General features: G+C 40.2%; 1 protein-coding gene across 12 annotated transcripts in view; it reads right to left on the bottom strand.

The window, feature by feature from the left end:
- Positions 1-14758, bottom strand: part of ATL2 (atlastin GTPase 2) — a 44110-nt gene that overhangs the window by 8691 nt on the left and 20661 nt on the right. For 11 of the 12 annotated variants that reach the window (XM_056487526.1, XM_056487531.1, XM_056487530.1 and 8 more), the window contains 5 exons: positions 9413-9690; positions 5054-5188; positions 3467-3571; positions 2684-2734; positions 555-611 (listed from right to left, as the gene is read on the bottom strand). In XM_056487526.1, coding sequence (XP_056343501.1) covers positions 555-611; positions 2684-2734; positions 3467-3571; positions 5054-5188; positions 9413-9690 — 626 coding nt within the window. Of the gene's footprint in view, positions 1-554; positions 612-2683; positions 2735-3466; positions 3572-5053; positions 5189-9412; positions 9691-9781; positions 9868-14758 lie in introns of all 12 variants that reach the window. The other variant, XM_056487536.1, reaches the window with a different exon arrangement.

Genomic DNA, 14758 nt, shown 5'->3' with positions numbered 1-14758 from the left:
CAATGAATGGTTTGCATTATTTCCAAGGTCAAACATTCTATCACATGTGTGATTATTTTAAGTATTTGGCTGCTCTAAAACAAAATATATTATAGATTACAAGCAAGAATAGTAAGTTTTTTTGTATATTTGGCTGCTTTAAATGAAGCAGCCTTGTAGTTCTGTGGTGCAAGTGCTTGTTTGTTTAAAAAACAACTAAACAAAAACCCTTCCTCCAAACAGGACCTTTTCTCAGAGTGATCTACCACCAGCAAAGACCAATCATATATCAGAGTAATAAATAAGAAGGCAGCACAAAATTTTTCTCCTTAACATCTGCACATCACTTGATTCCTTTTATGCCTTATAGATCAAGCCCAAAGCTATACTTGCCCCAAAATATGATCCTCTTCAGCATTTTTCCATTGGATTTTTGCCAAGCCATGCGACAGTAGTGAAGGAAAATTAGTCTTGCAAAGAACTAGTTACCTTCAGCCCAACTAATTAATCTTCAGAAATTATCCTGAGCTCATTTTCTACATATTCAACTGCTTAAATCTATTTAACACAGTTACCTGAAACGGCTTTTGGTAAATTTCTTCCATAGCTAGTCTTCCATATTCTGTAAACAACTAGAGAAAGAGCAGTGTAAGGGTGTGCCACATAGAAAACACATTTTTCTGCTGTGAAATATTCCATTATGTCACTAAAAAATAAAAGCATTCAATCTTGTATCTTACTATAGGTTGAAAATGGCAAACAAACCTCAAAAATGAGTATACCAACCCCCAGTAAGATTCAGGTAGGAGACATGATTCCTACAGGCTTCACAGTGCCATTCCTGAACTGTCAACACACAGCAGTTTTAAGTGGGTGGCTTATGGGCTATTCTCAGAGAAAAGCTGGCTGCATTTCTCACCAAGCTTCCAACACTTGCTTCCTAGGCTAAGGAGGTAAGCCTCTCTAACATTTGCCCCTTACTTCCCACAAAAGGTTTATTCCTGGAAATCCCAGGGAACTTGGTTCTAGCCAATATATCAGACATTTAAATACAAGCCAAGTTCAGCAGATCTCTGCTTCAGCCTGTGACCTTTACTAATAATTGTTCCTTCTCTCTGGTATAAAATAAAGGCAAGTATCAGCTGTCTTCCTCTCATTGCCTTCACCATCTTTAATACCAGCAGCAGCATTCCTTGTTGGCTGAGCAGGTCAAAGCACCCACAAGAACAGGAATTAGTGATTGTGCTGGCTGGTTCAGCAGAGGTCAATCTATGTCAGCCTCCTCACAGATATTGGAGGCACACCACATTGGAAGCATACCACAATTCTCCAGTACCAGGCAATCATTATTCTGCATTAAACTAATTCCTGGAGCATCTCAGGTAAATTACAGCTCAAAGGGCAGTTCTGGAGTGGATCACAAGAGCACCTGGGAACTGACAAGACTAATTTAATACAGCTTAGCTTCCAAGCCCTTGTCACCATGAGCAAAAGCAGCTGTGAAGTGGCCAAGCACCCACAAGTGGCACCAAGACCCACAAGAGTCTCGTTTCTTTGACCCCAACTCTTTACCTCATTCACTTCCCTGCTAAATGCAAAAGGCAGTCAGAGACTAACAATATTTCACAATTAGATAAATTCCTGTTAAAACAAAAAATTGGAATTTCCTTCCTTCAGACCATGATTCCCTGCTGCAGCTTTAAATGCATGGGTGTCCCTACCCAATGCTTGTAATTATCATCCTTCTCTTCCCTTCCTTCCCTCAAATCTCACCCTCCACTAGAACAGAAATACTGTTTTATTCAGATTACACCAAGGCTGCTTAAAGGACCAAAGTTTCAATGGAAGCCTGGTTTTCAAGTAATTACCTACAGATTTTTTGTTTTCAGTGCTTGGCTAGGTTTTTTAGAGGGTGGGGGGTGTTGGCTCAGTGATATGACCCTGTTAATTGAGAACAGGTTCATAAGACTACTTTAACTCAGTGCTCTTCCACTTCCAGCACTGGCAGCAAGTTGTAACACTGAAGACACACAGAACAGTTTTAAGCTGTGACAAGGTCAGAGCCTTGGCATTTGGTAATACAGAAGCTATTCTCTAAAGCTACAGGTTTTAAGTTAAGGAGATAAGGTTCTTGCACATGAAGACTCAGTGGCCTTTGACCATGATGTTCCATTAGAGGATAAAAACCCAGTGAAGACAACATTCTCCTGCTTTTATTTCTAAGCAGAAATAAAACTCTGCAGAAGTTTCTCAGCTGAAAAACCAGAGACGGCTTCTGGGCAGAAGACTCTTTCTGGCCTGACCCAAACTCCAACACTTCCTTACAAACTGGTTATGAAATAAAATCCATTTCCCTATTTTAAGAAAAAAGTAAAACATCGGAATTTCATCATTAAGTATTTCCATTTTCCTTTCTCATTTTTTCAGGAATTTCAGAACTTGCAATACAGAGAACAGACTTTAAAAGAATCAGCTAGATTAAAAGTCCATACTATTTTACCTCTACACTGACACAGTAGAAGCATCATGGAGTTGATGCAAACACAGTTCTTACAGACTGTACCAGTTTTAGTATCAGGTCAAATTCAGTGCTTTACATGAAGCAGCAAACAGCTTCCAAGTCAATTACATGAATAGTAACTTCTAAAACATTGTTAAGACTATCAGTTCAGAAGCAGTTTACCATAATTCATCATATTCCTACCTGCAAATGTTGAAGGTCATCTTCCTGAATATTCTGAGACAAGTTGTATACCTGCAAGAGACAGAGAACTACAGTGTTACATGAAACCATTGTCTTACATTCATACAGTCTCTTTCACACATTGAGCATTTTTGCTCCCTCCAAAAAGTCAGCAAGTAGAAAAGTGTCACAGAACACATCTCAAACAAAAGTCACCTCCTTATTCAAAAACGATCTGCCAGAGCCAACTCCACAGGTCAAGAATAGTGTTCTACATACTCCTGCTCCTTTTAGGTTGTAGCACGTCTGAAGAAAGTCACTTGTCACCCCTCAAAAACCTGCTTGCTTTTGGCACTTCTAAGGGACAAGCTTAGAAGTAGTTTTGAGTATAGCACAATTATGAGGAGTTTAATACTTTAATAGAAGCAGCAATTTTAAGTTCAGCTGATCACAGCATAATGTCACCCCAAACTGCATCTACAGCCTTAAAAAAGATTCTGTAACACATCTGTAAAGAAGCAGTTGCTACTTTGACATCTTGAGGGGGGAGGGGATTTCCCAGTTCTGTCAGCAATTAACTCAGCCTGGCCTTGCATAACCTTGATTCCACTGAGCAGTATGTGCTTCGTATGTGATTCCACTTGGGCAGTATGTACCACAACAAAAATAAGACAAAGTATGGAATTTGAAATCAGAGTTGGAGGAAGATATGCAGGTGAACTTTCCAAGTGTGGCTCAAGAGATGATCTCTGCATGTTCAGGATAGAGGGTTCTGCCATTATTTGCCAGCATGGATATTCTCACCTGGACAGAGCTCGTCATGGTGCTCAGGGCAAAAACTGTTGCACAGTCTTTGATAGTGGATTGGCTATCAAAGGCACCTTGGGTATCCATGAGTAGTACAGCAACCTGCAAAGTTGGAAAGAACAGCAGCAGTTAACCAGACCATGGACACTTTCTCACTCCAGACCACTGCAGTAAGTTCTGCTCCAAGCAGAGCAAGTCTCTGTCCCTCAGCCAGCTCCCTGCACAGGTGACTACACACACCCACAGCTGAGTAAGCAGCAGAGGGCCCCAGCACCAGCCTCAAGTCCCTGGCCTTGCCTGGCTACCTTCTCCCTCAGAAACCCTTGGCCCAGCAGGGGTGCCATGCAGAGTATCTAACAGCTCCCTTTCACTGCAAGAACGTCAGCCTTAGCTGTAGATCTAAGCATAATTCATTAGAGCTAAGAGTAAGATGGTTACTAATAAATAAACAAATAAAAATAATTATTTGCAACAGAAAACAAGATAACTGATACTGTCTGCTGGAATGACAAAGAAGTTCTATTAATGAAAAAAGTTTAATCAGTCCAAGTCCCATCTTTGGGATCTACTACACTTCCCTTCTCTTTCCTGCTGATAAGCAAGAACAAGTGAGTGATTTGTTCCCAAAGCATAAGCAGATTAGAACAAAATAACTGGGTTTTAGCCAGAGAAACGTTTGGTTAGCTGTGAAATTTGTTAAACACCATGAAGCCACTATTTTTAAAATCCATGTCACACAGATTGAGCATCAGGTGTTTCCTTTGCAAACGCAAAGGGTATGAAATTTAAATAACCTAAAATGATGGTTCAAAGCACATCATTGAAGATCACCACCACTATTGTGGAGTAAATATTTATTAATAACATTAACATTTTGTTTCAGCATAAACACCTCCAAGTAAACTTTGCAGTTAAACTGACTTAAGAGTTAAAAAAGAATCAAATCAGTGCTTTTTTTTCCCCCACTGTTAGACTTGGTACTTTTTCATAGACTGCCTGTTAAAATTATATGGATGACCAGCTTCCAGACACTGAAATACTTATAGCCATTTCTACTACATTTCACTAGAATACAGCTAGAAGCTAGAACATATTCTCACCCTTCAAAGAACAGTGTGTGTTACAGAGCTTTTCACCACAGCCTTTGTCTGTAGATGGTATTTATAGCCATTGGAGTTTTGTAGCATTCCCAGGATAACCCATCAGCCTGGATGGGGTAGACTTTGCCAAAACAAAGTACTCTCAGAATGAGACTACTGTTGAATTTTTCTGCTGGGTTGTAAGAATCCATCTCCATCCTTACACTGATATAGTTTCCAGATATGTTACACAGCGACTCAGTGCAAAGGAAAGCAACCAATGTTCAAACAGCCACCATGAACACCTTCCAGGATGGGGCATCCACAGCTGTTATATTTACAAAACAAACAAAAAAGCAAACCAACAAACAAAAAAAAAAAAAACAACAAAAAAAACAAAAAAACAAAACAAAAAAAAAAACCACCACACCATACAACCAAACCAAAAAGCCTACAACTCCTCCAAGGCAGATCTTGAGTAAATAAAGCTAAGTAAAGCACTCACCTTTGTTCCATTAGGTTTATCAATTACAAACACTTCACTCCAAATCTGAATGCCAGTGGTCTCCCGTTCACATCCACCTCTCCATGTAAATCCAGTCAATGGCTCATTGTTTCCACCTATCCAGCAAGGAGAAGTCTACAAAAGGAAAAACTTTTGTAAAACCAAGGAGGAGATTCCTATTCTTTTTTTAACATGCTATGTTTTAGCAGACTTCCATACTGTTATTACATTTTCCTCAGAGCCAGCTGACAACGCTACACAAAATATTAAAACACAATGCTATTCTGCTGTGTTTCAAGATATCCACAAAGCAACACCATGGCATTTCAGTGGCTGCATAACTTTTCAGTCACTGAAGAGATAATGTGCACAGTTTTTGAGTCTCAAGCACTCAGAGGTATTGAGAACAGCATAGTTTTGTCCACCAGTTCCACTGTCATAGCTGAGAAAATTCTTTGCCAGTTACAGAGAAAATATCAGGTAAAGAGTTTGATATATGTCAATCAGCCCACACATATTAAAGTTGAGAAGCTGTCAGAGGTGAGTACAGTTGGCAGCTAACATTCCTGGCTGGTGGAATTGTAATGAGGACTTCAAGGACAGGCAATGCAGAGCAGCAGCTCACCCACAAGAGTCCAGCCATTATATGAGCACATCCAACCCAGAAATGTAGTTCATGTACTGGCAAGTAAGGAGAATGAGCAGGCACCCCAAGTTTCACTTTGATGGGTTTTTCTATAGCCTCCTCATCAGTTAAAGCATTATCTGCCTGCCACTTCTTTTGTGTAGGATTTCAGTGTACATAAATTTTTCTTGCACTAGGCTAGAACTCAGCAAGGTGGCATAAGAGACATTTAATGAATTTGCCTTGAACTGCCCAGAGTAGATTACCAGCCAGGAAAAAGTCCTCTGAGAAGGTCAAAGTGGAGATTTCTCAATTCACTTCTGGGATCTACCTTGCTGACTCCACACTGGCAGTTTCCAGATAACAGCTCAAGACATTTCTTCACATTTCAGAACACAGCATGAGTACCCAGGGACTGTACAGAGTAAAATTGCTTGAAACAACTAAGTGAAACTGCTTATTCTAAAGGGAGATGGGAAAAAAACCTGCACACTTTCCTCATGCCTAGCAGTAAGCAGGCAATCCAGCAGTTCTGCACCAGCATTCTCTCAAATGCTAACAGTACACCACTCAACTCTGCTACTTGGATCAGACTAAGGTGAGATAAGCAGATAAAAATTAAGAAAATGAACACAGGTATGTAAGTAAAGACTTCTACAGGTCTTTACAGGTAAGTTGTTTGGGTTTTTTTTCCCCTTTCATTTGTTTATTTTCATAGGCACATATATCTCTACCAGAAACACTAGGCAAAACCTGAACAGCTTTTCCCTGTAGTTTTTTTATGCCAGAAAATGTTTATGCTTCCACAGACCACTCTAGAAATGAAAGCTCCAAGCTTGCTTTGTGCTGCAGCACACTCCAGGATACAGTTTGGCAATGCATACTGTACCATATTTCATACGTACATATCAATGGATCGCAGCTTTTTACTTTTCAAAAATCTGTTATTCAGTATGTTCCACTTCTCTTTTTACAAGAATACTTTATCCCATTTTGGTCCAGACATTACTCCTATTTGTAACAAATCAGACCAAAACTACACAAACAGTTTGACAAGTCCCTCAATGAGCAGCAGATATGACCTCATTTGATTTCACACATTTGATTCACATCACAGGAGACTTTGGTGTTTTAACAGGCAAAACCTTCAAGTGAAGTTGCATCATCTTATGGATGATGTACTTAAGCCTGCCTCTGGCTCATCTCTGCATCACTTTGAAACACTCCTACCTTGTTACCTACACCTTTCCTTAATTAAAGCTCAGTATTTTAAGTCTCCATCAAGTTGGCTTGAAAGATATTCAGGAGATGGAAGGAAGAAAAAAAGGCTCCTACCTGAAATCAAGCTAGAAGTTGCTCTACAATTTTATCTCAGTCACCTAAAAGGTAATTTTTCTAAATTTACTCCACACTAAGGAAAAGCCCAATGCAGCTTTATTTACCTAGTGCATTAATATACAGAACACCTTGAAGATTAATTCAAAATGAAGAGGAGACACTCCTGTAAAAAATAGACTTTCACATCTAAACAAACAGGCGCTGCTGCACTCAATTCTTATTAAAGCTTAAGACCACAGGATCCTTGCAGCAGCTTGCTGATCACACAACTGCTGCTGTTCATTTCCAAAGAGCAATCATAACACTAAGGAATCAGAGCTTGACATCAGATGTCCACCTCCCTGAAGGCAGTGATCAACCTCTGCCAAGCCAAAATCCTACCTGTGACTTCAGCTGGCACCTGTGTGATTTTTATAATGGCAACTTTCCACATGAACTCTGGCCCTCAGTATAAGACAAGAAAACTAGATTCTGAAGGTTTTTTTGGCAGGTTTTTCATTATGCATGTTAATGTCTACATAAAAGGACATCCCAAAATTACTTGACTGACATAAGAACTGAATGCAGTCACTTTATTAGTCTGTACAATATTTAGTTCACAAAAAATACAGACTTGCAATTGAACCTGACTAAAGATGGAAGGCTCAGACTAAGTACTATAAAACTATACCAAGATCTCTCCTCCTGTACTAAATTTGGATAAGCAGAGGGTATCATTTGACTTCATACAACTCAAGAGTGCTCCAAAAAGGAGGCGTAGCATTTATCCTTCATCACCCCCATTTCCCATCAATCAGTTTGCAGCAGTTCTGATGCTTGTCAAACTCCTTCCCTAAGCCAATTTACGTCACTGAGCTGGCAGAAAAACAACCCAGCAAAGTGCAGTGTCTTCTGATGCATCAGTGAGTTGGATCAGCTCAACGAAGGGTCTGCAAGTATTACATCTTCAGAATGGAAATACTTGGCCAGAAGCAGCACATGGAGAGCAAGACCTCTGCTCTGGTAAGAAACAGTTGTTAGAGTAGATGGCCAAGCTTGCTTTCCTCTTCAGCTTAAGAGAAACAAATGCTATTTTGAAGGATATTTGTAGAAAATTGAGAAAAGTGACTGCACAATGAGAAAACAGAGGCCTGATACACAAGGCTGAAACAGCATTTCAATTTGTTTTGCTATATGAACATTTGTTTTATTTCACAATCTGAAAACTAAGATTATTTGTCTAAAGCCCATCCCTTCTGTTTTCAAAAGGAACTTGCACTACTTCTACCCAGCCCAGCATCTTGCCTGTTGTACATAGGAGTTTGTGTTTTTCTTTGTTTGAAGGGATTGGTGGGGGTTTTACTGTTTGGTTAATTTTGAACACCATCCATATCAAATGAAACTTTTCCCCTCCCTAAATTAAAAGGGTCTCAAGAAATTAGGAGTACCAGCTTGCTACTCTGTATTCTTCCTATCCCATCCTCAGGGTCTTTCTTCCAGAGCTCTTGGTAAACGAGGGAGAGGAACTCAATAACAGGCACTACTGGGATAGAGAGAAGGAAGTCTTCATTTGCCATATTTCCTGTAACTCCAGGGTACATATTGAGTTTCCCTCAAGCCAATTTGCACAAATTAGCTACAAAGAACAGTGACCAAAAAAGGAATCAGTTCTGGGTTTCCAAGAACTTCAAAAAGCAACAAAACACTGACCTGTCAATATTCACAATGCAGACTAAAAGAAACACCCCACAGCCTGTGACAGGCATGTGTATGGCTCACAGAAGATCCTACTCCACCTTCTCCATATAAGACAAGAGTTCAAAGCATAGTAGTCACAAGACAATGCTAGCCAAAAGCTATAAACTAAAAGAAGAAATTAAATTTTGGATCAGGCATTAATCAATCAATAACTTAAAAGGATTTTAAGACTTCCTGGACTGCATTCAGAAATGCATTCCAAGCAGCACACAGGAAACTTTCTCCTTTTTGCCCTACATCATATTTAAGCAGATTTAGCCCTCCAACAGCTATCTGGTAAGACTTATTTTTGCAACAATGGGCAAGTGAGTGTTATAATATGATTTCATGAGATGAAGTCAAGGTTCCTCCAAGTCACCACCTGGAAAAGCCCTTTCCCAAAGCTCAACTAGAAGGCCATCACAGTACAAGGTCTTTTTGTGTCCACTTACACTCGAACACCAATAAATTCCCTTAATAACTGAAAGATAGGGTACATTGAAAAACTGTCACTTAAATACCCATCTTCACTGTGTAGAAGCAAAGTAGCTGACTTCCCCTCTCCCAATACATCAGAAAATTCTGACCTGCTATATTTAAGGTCAAGTTAACAAACACAAAGAGAAATTACTAAAATACCAAAGTACTTTTCTCCTGCAGGAAAAATCCAAATTACTCACCCTGTTATACATGTATCTAAGCATGAAGTCCAGCAGAAAAGATTTTCCTTTACGGAAAGCTCCTGCTACAGATACAACTACTATGTTAAGATCTTTAATATGTTCCTGAAGCAAGATTTTTTCCAATGCTGATTCATCTAATTCAAAGTTATGGTCATCTTCATGAGCAAGGACAATCTGTATGGGGCGTGGCTTATCCAGTTCCACCTCATCATCTGAGTCCGGCAGGGCGTCTGAGTCTGGCAGGGCATCATCCTCTTCCTCTTCATAAAGCTTACCTGCAAATTCACAGGTGAGAACACATCAGTAAGTCACAACTTAGGGCAAGAAACATTTATTTTTTATTGTGAAGCCTTGAGTTGGGCTTACATTTCCAGCAGCAAGGGTGATGTTCCTGGGAATGCAAAGACATCAACAGTAGCTCCCTGTCCATTTTCATCACCTTTGTGTCCAGCCTATATTTCAAATCTTTCCTTTTTTAGATATTCTTTACGTATTAAGGAATCACAAAAAATCCCTAACCCTGATTTTCAGCTTCAAAACCCCTTTTAAAGGTATATTAAGTAAAAAGGCCCTTATAAAAAAAAAAATAATAATAATAATAATTCCAAACAAGCTCCAGAGACAACCAAAAAAAGGGCATTTTTATATCACCACCTCGTCCTGTTGCAAGAGTGTCGGGGGAAATTAACGTTTTCTGTCAACAGGTGTGCCTGCCAACAAGTACAAGCAAGAACACAGATCTAGCATTGCAGCCCAGGATAACAAACACCAGATGAATAAACTCCCCTCTAATTTCAACACTGTTTCAAGTCTCAATACAGCAAGACTTCAGAACACCTATTCCTTGTTTGCAAGACAAATTACTGAACATGTAATTTGTAAACTTCTGGGATAAAAAAACAAAACCACTGGAGTAGTTTCTGGCTTCATATTCTTCGTACAATGCACTATTTAAGCAAGATTTGGTAACAGTAAGTATCAACTTTTTAAAAACATTTAAGAGACTATTTTATACATAATTTAAGAATTAATACCATTTCAGGATAACACAGTAGCTGAAAAAACTGTAACTCAGATTAAAGCTACTAATGAATGACAAGGTAACACACCCTTCAGACATACACTATACCACTACCAATATCCTCCTTTCCCAACTTCTAGAATTCAGGGGTTAATTGGATTAGAGGCCTAAAACAAAACCAAACTAACATATCAAAGGTGAAGTCTCCTCTCATTTTCAGGCACCACAACACTGAAGTTTGTCCCACAGCAGAAATCAACTCTACCATTCCCAATTCCACTTTTCCTGGCAAGCATCTGGAAAGCTTCTTTGTGCTTACAGAATTGCCTCCCAGTCCCAATTTACATTTTGCCATGCTCTGTTGGAAGCCCATGTGCACAAACCTGATCAAGGCACCTTCCTACCAGTTACTTATCTGGGATTATCACATATGATTTTCAGTACACTGTCCTTCTAGTCATGTTTCCATTTCCAAGACAAGGCAGCAGCCACCCCCACAGAGACATTTCCTGTGGAAGCATCCCACAACAAGTGCTCTCCTGCAGGATCTATCCATGAGGCACCATGGAACACAGTTTTATTCATTCGTGGCAGAGAACCTGCCAAGTCATTCCTGACAGACTTCACATGTGAGATATCATTCTCAGTTTCAAAAGACTTATGAACAGGGCTCCAGTTTTGTGGATGTAATGAGACACTGCAGTTAATACCACGAATTTGAAAAACTGTAACATGGTGACTCCAACATTTCTCCAGCAATCGTCTCCTTACCCAGCTCTGACAACACTTCATTTAATTGCAAAATGAGAGAGTGTATTTCCACTTCCAAGCATCAAATCTTGTGCTGTCCAAAAAGCCCAGTGGCATTAAATCCTGAAAAAAATTGGTTTGAATATATTAAGCTTGCACAGTATTTGGTTTGAACAGGAAATATACTTGAGTGCTTAAATCCTAAGCAGCTAGAACTAAACTCCAACATTATCCAAGTGGGTATGCAAAACAGTCCCCAGCATCACCCTAACTCAAAGCAATTAAGACAGCACACCAAAAAAATGAATATACTAGCAGGCCTGACAACTAGAAGGAGTAACTTTTAAAAGAAAATCTGTCAACAGGACACCAAACTATACAAACTACATTGACACTGACTGGTCACCACTTAAGAGGAAAGTCTCTCACCTTTGGCCTAAAGCTTTTGTCTTCCCAGATATGAAACAAGCCCTCTCCTCTTTTCTGAAAGTTTCTAAACATGCTTTGCCCAATATAGGCAGAATCCTTTGGAGGCCAGAAAACTTGGGAGGATAGCCAGCCTCTCCAGGTATGGAGAGACAAAGATTTTGACAGTCATAAAGAAAGCTTCCAGCATCACAGCCTAAAAACATAAAGGGAATATGCTATTGATAAAAGTATTGAAGTCAGACAGTTCCAAGAAGAGGTGCCTGTGTTTTAGCAAACACATCCACACAATGTTTCAACGCCTCTGCTTCAAGGCTGATAGCAAGTGTGACTTGGTTACTTGGAACAGCCTCCTATTGTTTTATTTAAACACACACTTTAGCCACAGTAAGGGATTGGGTCTATAAACTAGGGCAGTCTGAAAAACAGTTTGAAGCCAAACCTGCAGCTTCTCTTCATTCACTTGGAGTCTGACATTTACAATCCTGTCCTACCTGGAAGTCATCAAAACTTGTCAGACCTCAAAGACCTCAAGCTGTAGCAGCATCCTTGTAACAGAGCAGAGCACAGCCACACAAAACCTCCCCAGGCCAAGGAGATTTCCCAACAAACAAGTGGAATGGTCCTTTATCATTAGTTATTTATAAACAAGCAGATTCTCCCTATCACAAGGAGATAGTGCTACCAGGAGCTTACACACAATATACCCATTAAAAGCACACATCTTGTTAATAGCATTCTGCACCGCTGAAGCTCATTAGCTCAGGAGGAACAGGAGACAAGATTCATCCTAGACCCTACTCAACTCCCATCAGGTTTCACTTAACAGCAGAAATTGGAAGTCAAGTCCAGAACACCAAGTTGGGCTTGTTCCGTTGGTCTGTCGACTTTTTTTTTTCCTTTGACTAACCAGCCTAATAGATCAGAAAGTTCCCAGCCTGCCTAAAGAAAAGACCATCATGGCCATCAGTCAAGCACTTTAGAGGGTGGAGAGCTACAGTGCTGACAGCTGTGAAAGCAACTTGATCCATCCAGAAGAGCTGGTTTGATAACTCCACCCCTCCTTTCAAGATTCTGAACTAGTTAGCTATTACCAGGACAGATACTGCACAGGTCAAGCATGTTAACTATAGAACAAGTGCTACTGCTCGTCCCATCAACATAATCAGCATACGCCACTCTCTCAGGTGTCCTAGGCAGATGTCACACCCTTTTTGAACCTTTTCCTGCCTTCTGGCTGCTCACCCTGCCACTCTGGATAGTCACTGTTAGGCAGCACTCAGGAAGCCTTTCTAGAAGGCTTCAGTATCACAGGCAGAAAGGTCATATTACACTTCCAAGAATTATTTTCAGTGCAGCCTCTGGAAACTAAGGTCAGAACAAGAAGCACCCCCCTTCACAGTCCAGTTTTCTGCAAAAGCATTGCAGAAGTTCTTAAAGTAGCTCATAAAATAAACATGCTGACAACACTGTCAGGTCATCTCAGGCCAGAAGTTTATGCAATTCAGAACTCAAAGCCCTGTCCCTTGGCTGTCCCCCATTCCTCACCTGCCCCAGCACAGTCACAGTGTACTACTTAAAACTCAGAATTTAAGCTGATTTGTTCTAAATCCCCCAGACTGCTCTAGGTTATTGCAATAGTCCAGTCCCAGTAAATCAAGTATAAAAGAGATGAGTACTAACTGTAGAAGAGGTGGCATTCACAGAACAGCCACTTCTATACTGACGTTTTCCTAGCCAGCTGGACAGTACTTTGGACTTGCAAAGTTCATGGCAGCATCCCCTTTCAGGTCTCCATGACAATACATTTCAGTACTGCTACCAAGGCAAACAACAGACTTTTGTGGTTTGGGGGTTTTGTTTGTTGTTTTTTTATAGCATATTTTAACACTTTGCTAAGCCCAGTTCCATCCCAGTAATGGAGTTACCACCCCAATACAGTCACTCAAGGAATGTTGTTTCAGAGGAATGTTCCATGTTCTCCACACACAACAGAGAGGCAACACTCCCTCCTGCCACAGGATTAAAGGCTGGTGGATCCACCCAACTCGCTCAAGGGGTTGATCACTACACTGTTGGAAATTCCCATGTGCACAAAAGATCTGAACCTCAGGCTTTTAGTGCATACATAAGAGTTCTCATCTGTCAGACCATATGGCACTAGAGCTTGTAGCACAGCGCTGCAGGCCCAGAAAGTCACAGCTATATTTCTCTTTTTTCAAGATGCTCACCTGACCTTTAAGTTTCTGCAGTACTGAACTAACAGACTCCAGACAAAGGTCATATCTGCTGCTCTGTCTGGAGGTGATGGATGCAAAAAGATCATCAGCTGGACTTGCCCCTGAAGTCTGCCATCCATTCACACCTAACGCTGTAGCTGTGCACCAATCAGTCCCTACTGAATTTTGGCTTCCTCCAACCTGAATTATTCCATTAGAACCTGTGGGCTAATGCATGGTTCTGACTGACACAATCACTTCCTAACCCAGGTCAAACAGGCTGGGAAATACAAGAGAAGCACCACTGTGCAGCAAGACACAGAAGCAGACAGATTTGAATGGGAGCAAATATAGCCAAGGGAAGATACTACCACTCAGTTTCCCTATAAACTCCTCACTCCACTCAGTAACAACTACAGCAGGACTGCTATTTATTCTCACCAGCTAAGTACCCAGAACAAGCACCATTTGTTGAAATACTAAGCCAGATTTTGAGAACAGTAGCTTCTTGTGTATGCAGACAGTATTTCAACTGAACAAACCCCACTAAATAACCCATTTCTTAAAACATGACGTAAAATGAAAAGCTAATTCCTGCTTCCCATAAGTACACAGCCAGCAGCTGATGACCCACTTGTCCTGCAGTGTAAGAACACAGGAGTGAAAACAGACACCTGCATGCTATGAAAATAAGAGACAGCCTGCTTTAAATGCAAATTCTTCTCTTAAAGCACATTAATTAAGGTAACTGTATTTGTTCTTTCTGTTAAGTTTCAACCCAAATACAGCTTGAACTCTTTGAACACATAATCCACATCCTTTCATTAAAGGAAAAAAAAAAAAAAAAGCACATACTAATTGCTAAAGCCAGTTGATTTTAGATACAGTGCAGGTTTTTGATCAACAAGCAATTGAATCACAATTAGT

Source organism: Oenanthe melanoleuca, chromosome 3 (assembly GCF_029582105.1).
Source record: "Oenanthe melanoleuca isolate GR-GAL-2019-014 chromosome 3, OMel1.0, whole genome shotgun sequence".
Lineage (NCBI taxonomy): Eukaryota > Metazoa > Chordata > Aves > Passeriformes > Muscicapidae > Oenanthe > Oenanthe melanoleuca.
Note: the sequence above shows the minus strand (reverse complement) of the source record. Positions and strands in the feature narration are given on the sequence as shown.